Source organism: Cuculus canorus, chromosome 7 (assembly GCF_017976375.1).
Source record: "Cuculus canorus isolate bCucCan1 chromosome 7, bCucCan1.pri, whole genome shotgun sequence".
In the NCBI taxonomy this organism is placed as follows: Eukaryota; Metazoa; Chordata; class Aves; order Cuculiformes; family Cuculidae; genus Cuculus; species Cuculus canorus.
Window position 1 is genome coordinate 16,593,903 of NC_071407.1, and position 17,782 is coordinate 16,611,684.

Genomic DNA, 17,782 nt, shown 5'->3' on the forward strand with positions numbered 1-17,782 from the left:
AAAAAAAAAAATCTTTAAAATCTTATTAAATAAACCAGAAAAAACTTGCATTTGAAGAAAAAAAGTTGTTAGCTAGGATAGCCTGTCAAGCTGTTACTCAGACTTAAAGCGCTCTTTCAGTAAAGGATTAATAACGAGCAACATAAATGGCCGCTGCTCAGTTTGTCAATGAAAGGTAAAGAATTTGTGACCATCTGATGCAATTAACTTGCTGCCATTACCACCAAAAATATACACATTATCTTAAAGACAGATTTCTCAACCAAGAAGATAAAAAAATATTCAAAGTTTGTATGTAAGCAACAGTGTAGAACACGCCAATTTAGAATTTAATAATTCCCTGTACCTGAGTTGAAAAATAAACCCTGCAATGTAGAGAGATGTATAAATGGGAAAAGCTAATTGTTCCCAAGTATCATGGAAGATTGCTCCCAGGGACAGAATTATAATTAATTGATTTGAACAGTTTATAGAGGGTTAATTACAAGTATAAACAGTGGGTCACATAATTAAATTGAAAGAGTAATGGATCACATGAACCTGACTTCCAGCAAGACCTAAGGAAGAATTAGTACCTACTGGTGTTAACGGCACAGTGAAGTACAGGAAATAAAAACAAGGGTGAGGAGAAAAATCAAGACATGCAGAAAGACACTAGTCAAAAAAATGTATACACTGCAAATATCAGTAATAGTAAAAGACAGTAGTGGTAAAAAAGACAGATGACAAAAAGAAGCAGCAATCCTGCATATGGAAAACAAGATGACAAACAAAAAACAGGGAAGATGTTCTGACTGACGCACAACACAGGCCTGATTTTATAAAAACAGGCACTAGAGAAGTCTTGATTAGAAAGAATCTACTGAATGTACGACGACAGAGGACACAGATACAAAAATCTACTGAAGTGAAAATCCTACTGTGTTTTTAGGCACCAATATAAAAAACAGGGTAAATGCCATAATCGGAGAAGGATGCTACTCTTCAAAGTCTAGTATAACTGGCTGTCAGGAGTGGTGGATTTAGAGCATAGAACAGGAAAGACTACTGATGAATATTCCATTAAAGGACAAACAGCACATATATAAACATATGTATTTCAGCATAAGAGAACACATGAAAGAAACAATAATTACAAAGGCTAAAATTGCATAAAAATATCAAATCAGAAAACCCTTTGAAAAGTGGGAAATTTCATAATATTCTTAAGAGACTGACATTACAAAGAAGCTAAATAATCTCTTAATTCCCACCCCGTGAAAACAAAAACCAAACATAAGCTATCAGTAGAAGTTGACATATCAAACTAATATATACTAGAACAAGGTGTTCAACTAAAATACAGGTCTAAAGAAGAGGCTGAATAAGTGCTGACTTCTGAAGGAAATAATAAAAATGCACAGCAGCTTAAAAAGCAAGACAGAACTTGTTGCTCCAGGTGCTTGATAGTCCGTAAGTACTGCACTCATCTTAAGTAAATGCAGAAGATGACCTAAAACTTTGTAGTTTAGAGTTAAATATATGAAGTATACATTTAAAACAATGGAAAGCATATAGACAAGGGAATAGGGAATGATGGTTCACTGTCTCTTCCAGTAAGGGGAAGCTGAAGTGCACGGAACACAATCAGCACATAGCAGAGTTGAAAGCAAGTCACCCCTTACCACAGGCTTTTTAGTACGCTGAAATGTTTCTGTAGGTTCAGAAAACACAATGAGCAAAAACAGGAAAAAAAAAAAATCATTCTGAAGCAATAAATATTGAGACATCACCTCAAGAAACCCCCAGAGACAAATCTCACAGAGAGTATTATGGGAAAGCATCACTAAATGCCCTATTTTTACACGCCCACACCCCTCCCCTGGCATCTCTGAGTTGGTAGTGTAGCAGAACAGATTTGGGGCTAATTCCCCAGAGCTGTGCTTACATCTGCACTTGAAAAACTGGCTGTAAAAGTTAAAAACAAGGTCCCTAAAAGACCATGACTCAACAGCTGTAAGCATGATACCTACAAAGAAATGCTTGCCTCAAATTAAACAGAGGATCAAGTAGAGAACTGATAGGTTGTGGCAAGCCCCAAGGAATTTCTGACAAAACCTCTTGTCACTGAAGATGCTTAGTCACAGTGACAGAATCAAACACTAAAATATCCAAGTATAATAAACACGAAATGAGTCCCTGTACAGATTCGCTGCTGGGTACACTACACATTACCACAATGCAAATGGTAAAAACAATAACAGAGAGGGATATATGAGAACATTTGATAAACAACACATTGATGCATTAACAGACTACTGCAAAATTTTATGTTTCTTAAGGTTAAGAAAGCTCAAAGCAACATTAGAAAATTCAAAGTAATGAAAAAGCATGAATACCACAGACTTGAATATTGTATGAATAAGGCACATCACAAAACCCCTAACATTAATGACAAGACACACATGCGCACACACACATATAAATCGACTTGTTACTACAGAAAAGCCTGAATTTCACATAGGAAAACTATTATCTAGGGAAACGTGTTTTTTTTAGTAGAGTAAAAAAAAATTCTGAAAGTCCAGCACATTCAGAACTTGCTTGCCCTATTTTGTCACCACTACAATTTGTACCAAACAGCCTGCACTGTATTCACCACAGCCACATTGCTATATTTCCCTTCTTCAAGTAAAATGAGTTGCAAGAAGTTAATAGTTTCCAATTGATTCCCGCCTCACTCCCTACTTCAGTGCCACTTGACCAATATGAAAACACTTGCCAGTCTTAAAATGAAATTAAACAGTCTTCATATGCACAGAGAATATATGATATTACATAGTTTGCATAATTTTCTGTTTGTTTTAGTACCGTGAGAGCACTGAAAAAGTATAAGTATTAGGATGCTTTCACCATCCATTCTCTGTTCATCAACAGCCTGTTCTCTGGAAGTAGTGAAGAATAAAAAGAATGTAATTTCGTGGGGAAAACTTAAATATTTTCTTTTTATTTAGCTATCAAACAGACACTAAAACTAATTGGCTTTGAACAAAATCAGCTTAAATTCTGTATTATAAACTGTGTTAGTACAGTCAGTACAGCCTAGTACCCCAATCCACATATACGGGCAAACTACAAGTTACTTATACACTATCAGCTTTGCTTGTTTGGTTAGGTTTGTCTCCAAGCTTCTTCACAAACGTGATGCAAACTCTACATGTTGAGAAGCAAGCAATGTCACATGCATAGCTGTCACAGAACATACATGAAAAAGAAGATAAAATGAAGCTTAATGCCAAAGTCCTCCAAGCAGATAGCACTGTCCAACTCTAACTGTTAAAAGATGCAATCTTCACTAATATTTTCTCAATAAAAACCAGCCTACGTAAGTTACAGCACAATACACAAATGTAAGCTACATTAGTAGATTTCCTGTTAGTCAGCAAGCTTAACTATCATCCATGTTCACTAATCTCTCAGAATAAACCGAATAAACTTATATGCATCAGTGAACATTTGTAAAATCGTTTTGGTCTGCTTTTATTTAAGGGTTGCCTATGATGAAATAAAGTTAAAATGTGCTCAAATGTTTTAGCTTTTTTATTATTATTGAAGACAATTACTAGTACTGGTATTCACAATGTTCTACCTAAAGCAATCCAACACAATCCTCAAGTATAATAAATTCAGTGAAAGGCACTTCAGCTAAGAAAAAAGTATTTTTGAAATGTTCAATGCACTAAAACACTGCACATCTGAACAAAAAAAAAAGCCACCTAAAAACAGCCATTTTTTTGGAATACTACACATTTGAAGTCATTAATACGTGTTATGAAAGAGCCTTCACATTGAGTCATCCTCCATCTCACTAGTAATAGCAACACACTTGAAGCTATCAGCTCATAATTACTTTAGCTGCTATTAAAAAGGAGATGTTCTGCAAAAGAAGAATATGAGACTGAGTTATATGAAGCAATTGATCAACCAAATAATATTAAAATTGGTAACATCATCACGAGAGAACTAAAATATTTATTTCTCCCACTATTCAGCAAACAAAACATGTAGTAAATACTTTTACCTCTTCTCCGCCCATAGCTCCTGGCTGCATGTAAACACAGAAGAAAATTGTCGGTACAGGAGTCATTAGATTTAGCTCCAAAAGCAAAGAAAATTTAGCTTCTACCTCTTCTCTTTTTCCCCTCCCACCATAAAGAAGGAAAAGACATTCAAAAAGTGCAAGATGAAATTCAAACAACCCAAGACAAGAGAAAAAGTTTGAAGATGAAACGGCCAGGGAGGAAAAAAAAGAAAAAAAACCCAAAAACATAGCAAAGGTATTTAAAAAATCAGGCATATAAGACTTACAGTACCATAAAATAATATTTAGGATTATGGTTTTAAGAGGCAATAAACATAATCAACAGTAATCCTAATTAAAAGTATTAATTTTACATTTTATTAATTAGTTGTGGAAAACATATTTTCCAGTTATGCTTCAATTTAAATAATTAACCATCTGTAAATACTAAAATCCTACCAAAGCAATATGAACTGAATAACTGATATGTTCATATGGATAAAAACAGACTGACAAAATGTCTTTGTAACCACCAGAATTAATACAGCATTTCAATGAGATATGCATCAGTGGCAAAATCCACAATGTTGTACAAGTGCAGAAGCATATTTTGTGATATAATGGGAAAGGCAAAAAGTAGCATTTTTTTTATTCTGAGATTTTAGGCTATCAGAAAATAATCTGGAAAACACCGTCTTCACAGGGTCTTCACACTGTCTACACAGGGACTTCGATCTGTCACAAAAGATACCTGTGGTCCTCCAAGGTAGTCAAATGCAGAAGGCTAAGGATCAGTTAGAGTTTTTCAACAGAAAATGAGCCTAAGCAGTAGGAAAAAGAGCCTTGTTCTGCTTCTTTCTCTCTTCACTGCAACACTATTTGTGTTCCTCCTCCTTCCTAACTGCATCTCTTATTTCCAAAACTAACACAATGCCTTCTGGTACTGCCCTACATGGCCAGGTTTTAGGTGTGATTCCTTTATCTCTCCTTACAATCCCCCTTAGGCCACTTCATGTAGTTCCTACTACCTCCTTCCATATTCCAAGTGTTCTCTAGCATAAAACCTTCAGTTGTTCCTATACTTCTGTTTTCATCTTCAAAGGCACATCCTGAGATGTCCCACCATACCCCTTCACCTTTCCCTACCTACTTTTCTTTGGCCAGCAGTTACATCACAGATCAGTTGTGGCTAGTTGAGAACTACTCATGTGCTGACTGGTCCCATGACCATCAGCTCTGAGTGGCCGCTGGGGCTACGCGGAGCAAGGCTGAACCTCCTTCAGCACAGGCACCAGCAAACTCTCTTCTACCCAAGGAACTTCTTCCTCAGGCCCTCAGGAAACGTTCTCAGACACCACACACCTTCACCTTTTTCTCCCGCTATCAGTGAGGCCAAAAAAGAGCAATTATGTGAATACTTCATTAAGGGGCCTGAAAAATTTCAAGGGCTATGATGAGGAACTACTTCACCATTTATATTTAACATAAAGACAGTAGAAGTTATTTGTGTAAACAACTCCTGAGCCACAGTGGGGTAGCTGGTAAGCCCTGAAACAGACTCAGCTCCTTGCACAGCAAACAACAGCAAGAATTAATACTAGAGTAGGCTTTACAGCAAGAATAAAATTAATCCTCCCCCTTTCTACTACTGCTAGAGGTGTATTTCATTACTTCTTATGGTGGCAAAGAATCACTGTCAGACCTCACGTAGCAACTCCTTGTCTTGCCGAATGCCCATGCACAAAAAAAAAAGCATATATCAAGGTACAGCTATCAACACATTTTAAGAGTAATTTATTTGTAAGAAGTCTCTCAAACAGAAAGCTACCAATCTAAAAAATAAATAAATAAAGAAGCATTACTTCCGTATGAGATGAAAAAGACTTCTGAAACTCTTCTAGGGAAAATAAAGCTTTATACACTTCACAAACATTTAGGCTTGAACAAGATAAGAATACATGATGGCAGAAATCTTCCACAGATTTCTGTACATTTTAGAATAACCTATCACCATTAGGTATTATAGCACATCTATGTTATACGGCACTGCATAATATTAATTTTGTCTTATATATGCACTCACACACATAATCTTTATATCCATAAAAAAGTTTTACTGAAGCCTTATTTACAAATTCCTGTAAAGTCTAGGGGGAAAATAGTGCAATCCACTTAAACAAGAAGCCTAGTCAGCTTTTGCGGATTTCAAAACATTGCATCACATTTAAACACTCAAAGAAGGTGAAATTTTACCATTGTTGACATCTTTATATATATATATGGATAAATGTATATACACGTGCACAATTTGAAAATAAACTCAATTTTATCCAGTAGTTACATTAAAAGGTTACTTTTTCTAAAAAGCCAACAGTTATTCAGCACAGCAACTTACGAATGTCAACACACGCTTGATTACATTGTTTACACAGGATGCAAAATAAGCAATGTGTCAAAGTTACTAAGAAATACCCATCTTGTTCATAAGTCAAAGTTCAGAGCATGATAGATTTAATAGAAGGAATTCAGATAAATTTCATAATGACTCCAGTTCGACTGTTTCGGAAAATAAATGATTTAGAAATCGTTCTTGAATGAAGACATTTAGGATCCAATAAGAAAATTATTGCAGTGTTACAAACAACGCACAGTGTTACATATCTGAAGTTGGCTTCTCTCTTGAGCAATTCCAGCAGAAGACAAAAGAAAAGAGGAGACCAAGAGATCTCAAAATTGTACCATCACAAAGGAAGCCACTCCTATATACTGGTTTTGGTGCCGAATATGAACATCATTTTGAACAACATGAACATCAAAGTGATTCTTTTCTAGGTACCTCATAGAAGATTGCAGTATTAAGGAAAACACAGCTGCTGTAGGAAGTGATGAGCGCTTTTTCTCATGTAAAATGTTGAATTGTTGCAACAGGCACCAATAGTTGCACAACTCCCAGAATAACTACCGTGTTAGCATTTCTGGATCCCCCTGCAACTTTCTTTAACTGACAGGTAGAAAGTTACATAACCACTATGTCCCAAATTGTATGTACTCAAATACAAAGGAACAATACATTCTTTTTTACCTCCTGATAACTCTCCTTGAATTTTTAACTCACCTCATCCCAGAAGTAGAGTGCATTTTTACAAACATTATGTATGTTGAAGAACAGAACTCTAAGCTTTTAACAAACCAGCAAAACAAACTTGCCAACCCCCAAATCTTACAATACAATTAAGTAAATATAGCGCTAATGCAACTGGAATTCTAAAAACCCTGCAGGTAAGATTACCCATTGTCACAATAAATTAAAAAAAACTCAACTGAAATGCTCAAATTTTAACTGAATCTCAAAGAAAGCTACAGGAAACTGAAGAAAAATAACTTGAAAGGCTTGCATTTTGCAAACATCTGCCTGACGGTCAAAGGAGAAGGTGTCTACTGCGGCATAAGAGCACATTCATAAAATTTAATGAAGAGCCAACAAAACTCTTGAAATAACATGGTTTATGAGATGAGCAGAGCTGCATGACACACAGAAGCACACATCCACACAAGATAGCCCTCAAGGATTCAGAAGAAGTGACCTAACAATACTTGCTTCTGGTCCTGGAAAGGCAGAGGACACTACGTCCACAGTGTTACAACATTGGCAAGAGAAGAAGAGTTACGCAGATGACCTCAGTTACTCTGCAGTTTAAAGCTACTCTTGGTCAGCCAATATACATCCTGAAAACTAACAACACAATCAAGCAACAGAACATCGCTAAACAATTAAACCACCTTCATTCTTCAGCTCTCTACTTAGGCTGGGAATAAGCTTGGGTTTTCCCTGTTGTTTATGTTGGAAGGCTCCAACACAAACAGAGACATTGTGTAATTTGTGTGATAAAAGCAAACCACGTAAATAAATAGCAGAATTGCACAAACTATTTCTAAGAAATATTATTAGGAAGGCAGGTGTTCTACAATTTATTTGAAAGAGAGAAAACCAAGCGACAACCTAGAGAGAAGAAAGGACTTGGACTAACCCATATTCTTATAAACTTATTTTTAGTGTATGTTAAAATGTAGACATGAACTATATAGCTCAGCTAGAAGACCTATGAGAGCTCATCTGCAGTGTGCTGGTGGGTAAGACCAACCAACCATCCAGACAAGGTACTCAGTCTTCAACAGAGAGAGTCCAGCAGAGGGCCACAAAGATGATTAAAGGACTGGAACATCTCTTTTATGAGGAAAGACTGAGGGACATGGGACTGTTTAGCCTGGGCAAGAGAAGACAGAGGGGGATCTTATCAATACCTGAATATATCAAAAGGATGGGCCAGACACTTCCCAGCACTGCCAAGCAACAGGACAAGGGGAAACAGGCACAAACTGGAGAACAGGAAGTTCCATCTGAACATGAGGAAAAACTTGAGGGTGACAGAGAACCGGAATGAGCTGCCCAAGGAGGTTGTGCAGTCTTCTTCTCTGAAGATATTCAAAACCTGCCTGGACACATTCCTGTGCAACCTGCTCTAGGGAGGATCTGCTTTTAGTAGGGGGGTTGGACTACACGATGCTCAGAGATCCCTCCAACCTCCTGCCATTCTGTGATTCTGTGAAAGAACAAATATAATATCCAGAGAAAATTATATCCTAGTAGTTAGCTATTTTGATAGCACCAAATAAGAAAAAGCATAGCTAACTGAAAAAAAATATTAAGCTTCCAAAGGGGATAGAGAAAATTGAAATAGAGCAGTGAAACTGATGTTCGTTATCAGCCTCATTAGCTTTACCCAAGGCTGCAAAGTCAAAAAATTGAAAAACTCCGAACTACGTGCTGTCACTGGTTTAATTTATTCCTATGGAATGGGATTATTCCACAGAAAGGCCATGAGAACATTTTCCTAAAAGAAAATATGCATGCTTTAGGGCTTGCACTAGTTCACTGTTCTGGTCTCAAATCACACCTGTAACAGGGCTGGCTTTTAATATGTACTGTTCACGATACACTTGAGTTATAAGACAACAGAAAATAAAAATTGTTGGCACTTGGGGAAAAATTGGTACCAGCAATGATTACACAAAAGCTCAATCTAGAAACATAGAATCATCTGACATGATTCAATTAAATGCTGACACATTACATCAGTACAAGATGACATAATTATAACTTATAGTTCAATATCCCTGTGAACCAGCCTTTGAAGTTAAGAAACGCTTGCGAAAACAAAACCCACCCTACTTCATCTCCTGGAGAAAACACATTAGTCATGTGAAACAATTAATATCCACTTTAACAGCTTAATCTCTAGTTAAGAGTTCAATTTTTATGAGTCAAACTGTGGGAGAAAGTTCCCCACGGAAGAAAGATAGCTACACAAGGGAGAAAGTTGCTAGAACAATTAACGAGGATGACTGAAACACAATGACCTTCTTAAAATATATTTTTTACGAAGTAAATCAATTGCATGCTGATATTTATTCAACATGTTGCTATCACTACTTCCAAGAAAATATTCTGTACAGAAACTTGAATGTCATTCACCTACATGAAGAAGATCAAGAGCTTTCAGCAGCTTCATTACAGTTTAATTAATAACTTGTGAGAGAGAACTTTCGAAAAAGATTTTCAAGTGCATCAAACCTTATTAAAAACCTGATAACTTAAGTCTGTAGACAAGCTGATATACTTCCATTATGTTCATATAGGAGATAATATTGTCAAAGTAATTTGTTGACTTGTCTTTTAACTCAGATTCTAATAGCAACACAAAACTGACAAGCTGAGAAAGACCCTCTGCACAGATTTCAGCAGAAGTATGGAAAGGACTAATTGGTGCTAAAGCTTGCACACTGCACAATGCTCCTAACTGGAAAATTAAGAAATTCTGTAAAATTAAGAAACTGAAAACACATCTATTATAATGTAGCTAACTTTTGTTGGAAGATGAAAATAATCTTTACCTTACCCTTAATTTTTTTTATTTTAGATGAACTAAAATGTCTAAGCCATGAGATCTAATATGCCAAATATGATTGTGACTTACAAATTGCTGACATCTGATCTGTCACGTTATTTTTCCGATTTTTTTTTTATTTGTTTATTATAGTACAGGAGTGGATCTGCACATTGTATACGGATGAAACAGTTTAAATTTGTAAATCCATGAAACATTAACTGAGAAGAACTAGATCTACAGTCTTTCCATATCAAAGCTAAAAGTGAAAGTTTCCTCTGATCACTCCGTCAGTCCATGCTACTCAGTCTGAACAGTCAAGGATATCTAACAAACTGTCAAAATGTGGAAAAAAAATATCACTGAGTAAGAGCTAGGTAAGGAATATTTTATTTTAAAAGTGGATTTTTATACAGTTGGAAGTGTATGAAAAACAGTAGCTGAAGCAGAAGCAGTTTGAGTAACTTAACTAGTAGCAATCAGCATAAAAAAATATATGCACATAAATGTAGTTTAGATTAAATTCAGCATATTTACTAATTAAAATAGCTACTGAGTTGACAAGAACTGTTTGCATACAATGACAACACCAATGCTTGAACTAGCATGACTTTACTGCATATAAAACACCATTTCTTGAAGAACAATTTCTGGATTTTATCCAGACAAGAAGTGAGGTGATAACTCAACGTGACATGACAAAACTCAGCGTGTCATGTGGATCAAAGCATGGGGAAAAATAACAATTACATTGTGAGAAAAACAAATTTAAATTGGTTCACTATACTAACTTCTGGGTTCCTTGCCATAGTACATTTGTAATGAGCTTTATGTGCACAGAAATCTCTTTGCTTCCAAAGAAAGTTTTCTACACATTAATCTGTTATTTGCAGAACACTTGCCCCATTTTTGAGGGATAGCATTTGCAATTATTTTTACTTCAGCATGTTTCAGCATTTGAGATTTGAGGGGATATTCTTCACGATGAGCAATGCAATAGAACAGCTTGTTTAAAAAAATAATGCTCTTTCTTTCCCTTTTTCTATGGCTAGAAAAGCTGTTCACAAAGAGTATAACTTCCATCCTCCAGTCTTCTTAAAAGGATATATAAAAGAAAACATGTCATCCAAATGATTTGGGGGTTGGGGCTGGGATAAATTATTGCTCATTTAAGAGTGGCTCAAGAGGTGTTTCTAAATTTCCCCTGATAGATGGGCTGGATGTGCAGATGGGTGCTGAGATAATTTGGCCTGAACAGTCCCTTCTGGCTCACTTTTTTCCAGTGCTAGCAATGTGAGCATTACAACAATCTCCCTGATAACATATGCTGACATACATACACAACCAAATCCCGCCATTGGAAAAATACGACCTACATACAAGCTGATGCAGTTAAGGCCCACACACCGAACTTCAAACACTTGATCGAACATGTGAACTGCACGGTACTCAAAACTGTTGTTTAAACTCCTTAGGCCTTCCTTCCTTAGTCGTATTGAGCAGCCAAGCATCTCTTTGTTTTGTTTTAAAAATATAGATTAAAGATAAAAACTCACATTTCTAACAGGCTGATAGGAACTTCCTTCATACTACTTCCAATCTACCAAACCTAATTCTGGATTTCCATCTCATCTCTTCTAGCATCGTACATAATGCTTGTGGAATAGCCTTGCTAACCTTGTTCTTAAAATTCCACAGAAACAGATGGCACTCACACACAATAGGGAAGATCACATAGATGAAAGGAAAGCACATTGTTGAGGTTATGAGGCAGGAAAAGCGGTGGGAAGAAAAACCAAACAAACAAAAAGGACCTAAATAGTTGGACTGAAAGGAAGAAAATTTTTTAAAAAAACTTCCTCTGCTACAAAAAGCCTTCAGCAATCACTGATAAGAGCATGTTCAGTAACAGCCAAACTGCCTTCGGTAACATCCAAACAAGATCTCAGAAAGTGTCGATGCCAATATAAAAAACTGAAAAGAAGAAAGAAGAAAATACATGTTTTATTGTTCCCCTCCCTTATCTCCCTCCCCTTTTTTTTAATTAAACAGGTATAGAAGGGACTTGAGCTATCAGCTAGCCCGCTGCACAGCCCCCAAGGCAGCACCAATACTAACTGTTTGTACAGCTGGTTCTGAAAAACTTAACAAGGTTATATATAAAGTGACAGTTCACACACTCTGAGACTCTTACAAACCCTGCTGCCTTTGCTATGTCACACTTCACAACATTAATTTTTTTCCCTCCAGTTAAATAAACTGCTCTCTTCACAATTAAATCAGGTCTACTTTTCCAAACCTTATTAGCTCTCACAGTGCCTTTTTCCCCTTCATACTATACACTATATGTTATTAAGCTAGTAACACCTTAGTAACCTGACTCAGCAAATTCCTATAGGCAGGTATCAAACTGTTAGGAGAGATTGGCACCCCTCAAAAGTTAGTTGCACATTTTCCCCATAATACTATCACTACAAAAAGCAAGCTTTTATTAGCTATTAAACTGCCAACTCAAAATCTGTCGAGACAAAAATAATTCAGTAAACTCTCTATTCAGAGTGGTTCATTTCAAGGTGTACAAAGAGCATTATTAAATTTTAATTATTAAATTTAAATATAAAATGCTATTTCAGCAACTTGGTTATACCTAAATAGACTGTTTGAAAACAGTACATCAAATATAGGAAGAGCCCAGCACAACAGCTCTTAAAGAGATAAGGCACTTTTAAAACCCAAAGCATGAAAATCAAACATGCCAGTGTTTTGCTGCCATTAAATTTTCTCTCACAGCGCGACAACTCCCCCACATAATTATCTATATTAATAAAACAAAAACTAAATCTCTACATAAACATGTAAAAAGGTGCCCCAAACCCTTGCCTTCACGTATTTTTAAATTATTTTATGCAGAACAAACAGAACGAAATGACACTAATGAAAAGAAGAAAAGATAGTCAGATGGAGAGCAAACAGTACCAGACCTCACAGATGATGCATTTTCATATGAGACAAGAATGAACATTGGAAGCAGATGGAACAGTTGAAGCTCAACAGCAGCGCAAAGTCACTGTACAGAGGAGCTTTAAGAAAAACAAAATTCCAGCATTTCACAAAGGTTTGGTTTTTTTTCAATTTTCAGTTTGACTGCCTTTAGTTTAAACTCATATTACATAAGTTCACTTAGGATTCCACCAGTACAGGTCAGTATTTTCTTAGAAAGCTCACACATCCTCATTTTTTCTGTGCCTCCCTTTCTGACCTGCTATCCCTCTCTCTCCCTGAAGTTTATTGTTGGCTTTTTAGAGCTCAGAAGTAGTGTTAAAGATGCCCACCAACCAGCATGTGAGTGACTCTGTATTCACAATCATTGTCTTATTTATATAGCTAACTAAAAAAGGAGCACATATTGACTCGAGAGAATGTCCAGTGTTGCCCAAACAGAAGCAACAGCTGCAGAAACATATGACTGCAGATGGGAGTGAATAGTAGCAAAAGTAGGAGATAGAGGATACCTTTGAGTTAATTTTGACAAAGCAAATGAATTTATTTGGGGGGTTTGCTTAGTATTGTAAACACAACCTTTAATTAGTATGGCAAACATCTACTGAGAGGATCATCAGTAAATGTTTTTTCTTTAAGTTAATATATTAATTTACATGAATAAAATCAATAATTCAATTTATGCCACATTTCCCCCAGAAATTACAGTATTAATTGTATTTAGTAAGGTGCTATATGTGGAAGCTTATAAAAATTGTTATACTCTTCTATATGAATTACATTATTAAAAAGTTAAGGAGATGTCACTACTTGGTTAAAAGCACTATTTCAATTAAAGACATTTCAGTTAGAGCTAGTACAGACAAAAGGTGTAGCTTTTTGCCTTTGCACAAAGTTTCAAATCTAAATATTAGCATCTTCCTTTTGTTTAAATGCTCGAGGATTATGCTCAGATCTCTGAATATTTGAATAGAATATTTCAATAGAAGCCCAATTCTGATAGCGAACTTCAAGTACCTCTACAATATAAACACACTTATACATACGTGCAACAGCAGTTTGTGTACACGTTAATGCCATTAATGACAAGAAAAGGCTAATAATAATTACACATTTAAAAGTATTATCATCTATCTCACTAATTTTATTACTTAAGAAATCAGTGCTTTGAGACGATGGTGATTTATAGCTTTGCACAATGATGAACGAAATGCTTATAGCATGTTCTACACCAGGCCCTGCCAACTACGCAAGTAACACCTCCCCACAAACTGAACAATCCCCTTCAACATATACAGACAGTAGCTCAAGTCAGTCAGGAGAATGCTTCGTTTCAAAAGGCTGCAATCAATAAACAAGAAAAACAGCTGAAATACAGTTGAAAGTGTTGCCACAAAGGATGAGAAGGAGCCAAAGAGACGAATACCCCTAAGAAACCTTGCCCTCTCCCTGCAACATGTGAAGTTTTGTGTTGCTGTTGGCATGATCCTATGTTGACTTTCAGCTCCAAAAGACTGCATACACTGTTAGTGAGAAATTTAGCTTTGAATAATAAATCTTAAGGATTATTACTGTGTCTTCACAGGAAAAGAGAAAAATGCTTATGCAGCAACAACTATAAATAGAACAAGAAGGCTGGATTTACAGGTTGAGAAGACAGTGTTTGGTTTCAGAGGAATTATATATAGATATTGCAAGTCTAATGATTTAAAGAAGTTACGTAAATCTCCAAATTATTCAAAAGATTACTAGGATACAATCTCTTTGGGGAATTTTAATTTAATTTTATTAATTCTATTTTTTAAACCCAAACCAGAACCATCCCAGCACAGGAAAGAATGTTTCTTCTTGGACTAACTTTCTTCCTATGGCAAAGGTAATGGATCACATGGGAATTACATAGTTCTAGATTTCTCAGGTTTAGCTGCATACAAAAGAGGACTTAAGTAACAGAAAGTAATTTTTAAGCTTATGTATCTGAATGCTTGCTTTTAGTCTCAACTCTTCAAAAACGTAAAAGCAAAACACAGGTTTCACACTGCAATAAAACTCTAGCTTCTGGACTTAGTGATGCCCAAAAATGATGTGGCCCTGCCTAATAAAGAATGGGAGGGAGAAGAGATGCAGGAGAGGAAAAATGCACAGGAATTTATCCAGCCTTTTGATTTGTGCCGAATTTCATTCAAAAGAACAATCACTGCTATTTTGCATATATTGCATATTTATGTTTACAGGTTTATTTAAGTCTCTAAAGAGTTACTATTTCAAAAAACCTATATTTTAAACACTGGAATGCATAAATATACTTTGTTTAGGTCCTCAGTGAGTTATACTAACCTTTTAGCAATTCACCAGGACTACAGCTGCAAGGGATCATTATTTTTTACAAACAATTAGATTATATAGCTGCTGCAAAATTTTCAAAGGAATTAGGCAGGAAGGAAGAAACACTTTCTTAAACATTATTTTCATTAAAAAGGATATTTTTGTTAAGTTTACCTACGAGTCACAGAAATCAGAACACAATATATTTACCCACTTAGGATAAAAGTGAGTTGCCCAAAAATGAAACAACCCTAATTTGATGTTGTACGGTATCTAGTATAACTTTTTGTATCAGTTTATGAATTCCATCTTTTAAAAATCTTTGCAGGACTCTTTAAGAGACACTGCTCTATATTCTGTAGTAACTGTCCATTTTTTTAAAATAACTTTAAATTCCATCATAATCTCGATTACTCACAACTATATTTCTATCGCAATCAGCTTACTGAAATCCCCAAGTTAGAACAACAAATACATTCTGAGATGAGAATTAATCATAGAATCACAGAATAGTTTGGGTTGGGAGGGACCTTAAAGATTACCCAATTCCACCCCCCTGCCATGGGCAGGGACATCCCACCAGACCAGGCTGCCCAAGGCCCCATCCAACCTGGCCTTGAACACCTCCAGGGATGGGGCAGCCACAGCTTCCCTGGGCAACCTGTGCCAGTGCCTCACCACTCTCATGGGGAAAAAATTCCTTCTTAATGTCAAACAGCAGCAGACAGCACTGTGTTGAACTTACTTACGCACATGCACACCCACATGAACATCTTCCTTTTATCAAAGGAAGGATTTCTCCCAGTCAATTACTTGACTTCCTATAATTTCACGTGCCCATAAGAAAACCGGGCATATATATGCAATGACAACAGAAACTGCAAAATATCACTTCATCATTAACAATGTAAAACCGAGAAAGAGAGCACAAGCAGTCTTGTAGGTTCCAAAAGCTGGCATTTAAAATGAAATGTTAAAACCCTCATATCTTGTCTATTACAGATTTTCAGTTCTTCACATTTATAAGTTGTTGTTTAAATTCTGTTGGTAACTCGCAACCCCCCTGCATTTTTCAACTGTACACAATATAACTTAGCACAAAGGCAAAATATTTTAGAGAAGTTAGTAAATTAATCCTAGCAGCTCTAATACAACATTTTAAGTAAAAACGGGCATTTCAAAATAATTAGGGTTTCTTAGGATTTGATGGACAAAAACTACGCTTTGATTTGGCCAGTTCAGTTCTCCAGCATGCTGGTGGTGCCTCACACCCCATTCCATCCGCACTCAGTGACATGAAGCTCTCTCTAGAGCTTCCAAGTGCATTTTTGGCAGGTTTTTAGAATGTATGCATTCATGACTGGTTTTTTTTTTCTCCCAACACAAACAAAAAGCAGTAATAGCTCAGTGAAGTTTAGCCTCACACTTTTTCCTCATCATTTAGATGTCTAAACATTCTCTCCAATCCCACCTACGTAAAGTTTTAGGGAAACAAAGTAAACTCCATCAGTCAGTGTAGTTTTATGAAAAACTTGTAACAAATCATCCCAAAAAGAAGAAATGTGACTGAACAGATATTAGAAATTAAAAGCACAGATTATACACACCTACAAAAGGAGGAACAACAAAGACTGCTTTGCAATATTAGCTATAGCAGGCATTATGAAGCTTCCAGTGGAACACATAAATCTATTTTAAAGCTAGTAGAAAAAATCACCAATTCCACCAAGAAAATCAGAGACAATTGATTCATGAAAAGTATTTTAAGATAGTGCACATAAACTCCTATGCAAATATTATTAGACATATTTATATTTCACTGTACAGCTATACACACAGTAAATGTAAGAAATAATATTCAACATGACAATATTCGTCACAAGATATTAACTACTTACTATTAAGAGCCATAATATTGTCTGTTCCTGGATGATGGAAGTTTATTCCCATACGCCCTGCAATGTAAATAAAAGTTATTTTTACTACTTTTATTTCAAAACTGAATTAAACTCATTAATATGAAAAAATGCTAAAGGGGATGAACAGTCAAGCTAGCTGTGAATCTTCCATCTATAGAGGATAACTTCCCAAGAATACACATTTACAATCTTTAACGATGTAGTGCCTCTACTGTTATGTACTTAAAATACTGGAAATCACAGAATAAACAATGGAATAATTGTTTTTAATACATCCCTTTGCTTTGTAAAGTATTACATTTACCTTTTCAAAATAAAGCCTCAAAGTTCAACCTTGCTGCAGTTACGCCATTTATAGTAGCTTCAAATGAGTACAGTATTACAAAACCCCCACTTAATCAGTCAAAATAAGTCAGTGTTTTCCATACTACCTGTGGCACCATAAGCTCTTGAGTTAACAGATCGTTGGAGACAGAGTGCTTACCCTGCCTTTTTGTGTTCTTGCCTAGGAACCTGCTGTGGCTTACTGTTGG

General features: G+C 35.9%; 1 protein-coding gene across 7 annotated transcripts in view; it reads right to left on the minus strand.

Moving 5' to 3' along the window:
* CPEB3 (cytoplasmic polyadenylation element binding protein 3) overlaps positions 1 to 17,782 on the minus strand; it is an 85,379-nt gene that overhangs the window by 30,067 nt on the left and 37,530 nt on the right. For 5 of the 7 annotated variants that reach the window (XM_054071257.1, XM_054071254.1, XM_054071259.1 and 2 more), the window contains exons 4-5: positions 17,229 to 17,285; positions 4,061 to 4,084 (exon numbers count right to left, since the gene is read on the minus strand). In XM_054071257.1, the coding sequence (XP_053927232.1) occupies positions 4,061 to 4,084; positions 17,229 to 17,285 (81 nt within the window). The remainder of the gene's footprint in view (positions 1 to 4,060; positions 4,085 to 17,228; positions 17,286 to 17,782) is intronic. The other 2 variants (XM_009570653.2, XM_054071258.1) reach the window with 1 other exon arrangement.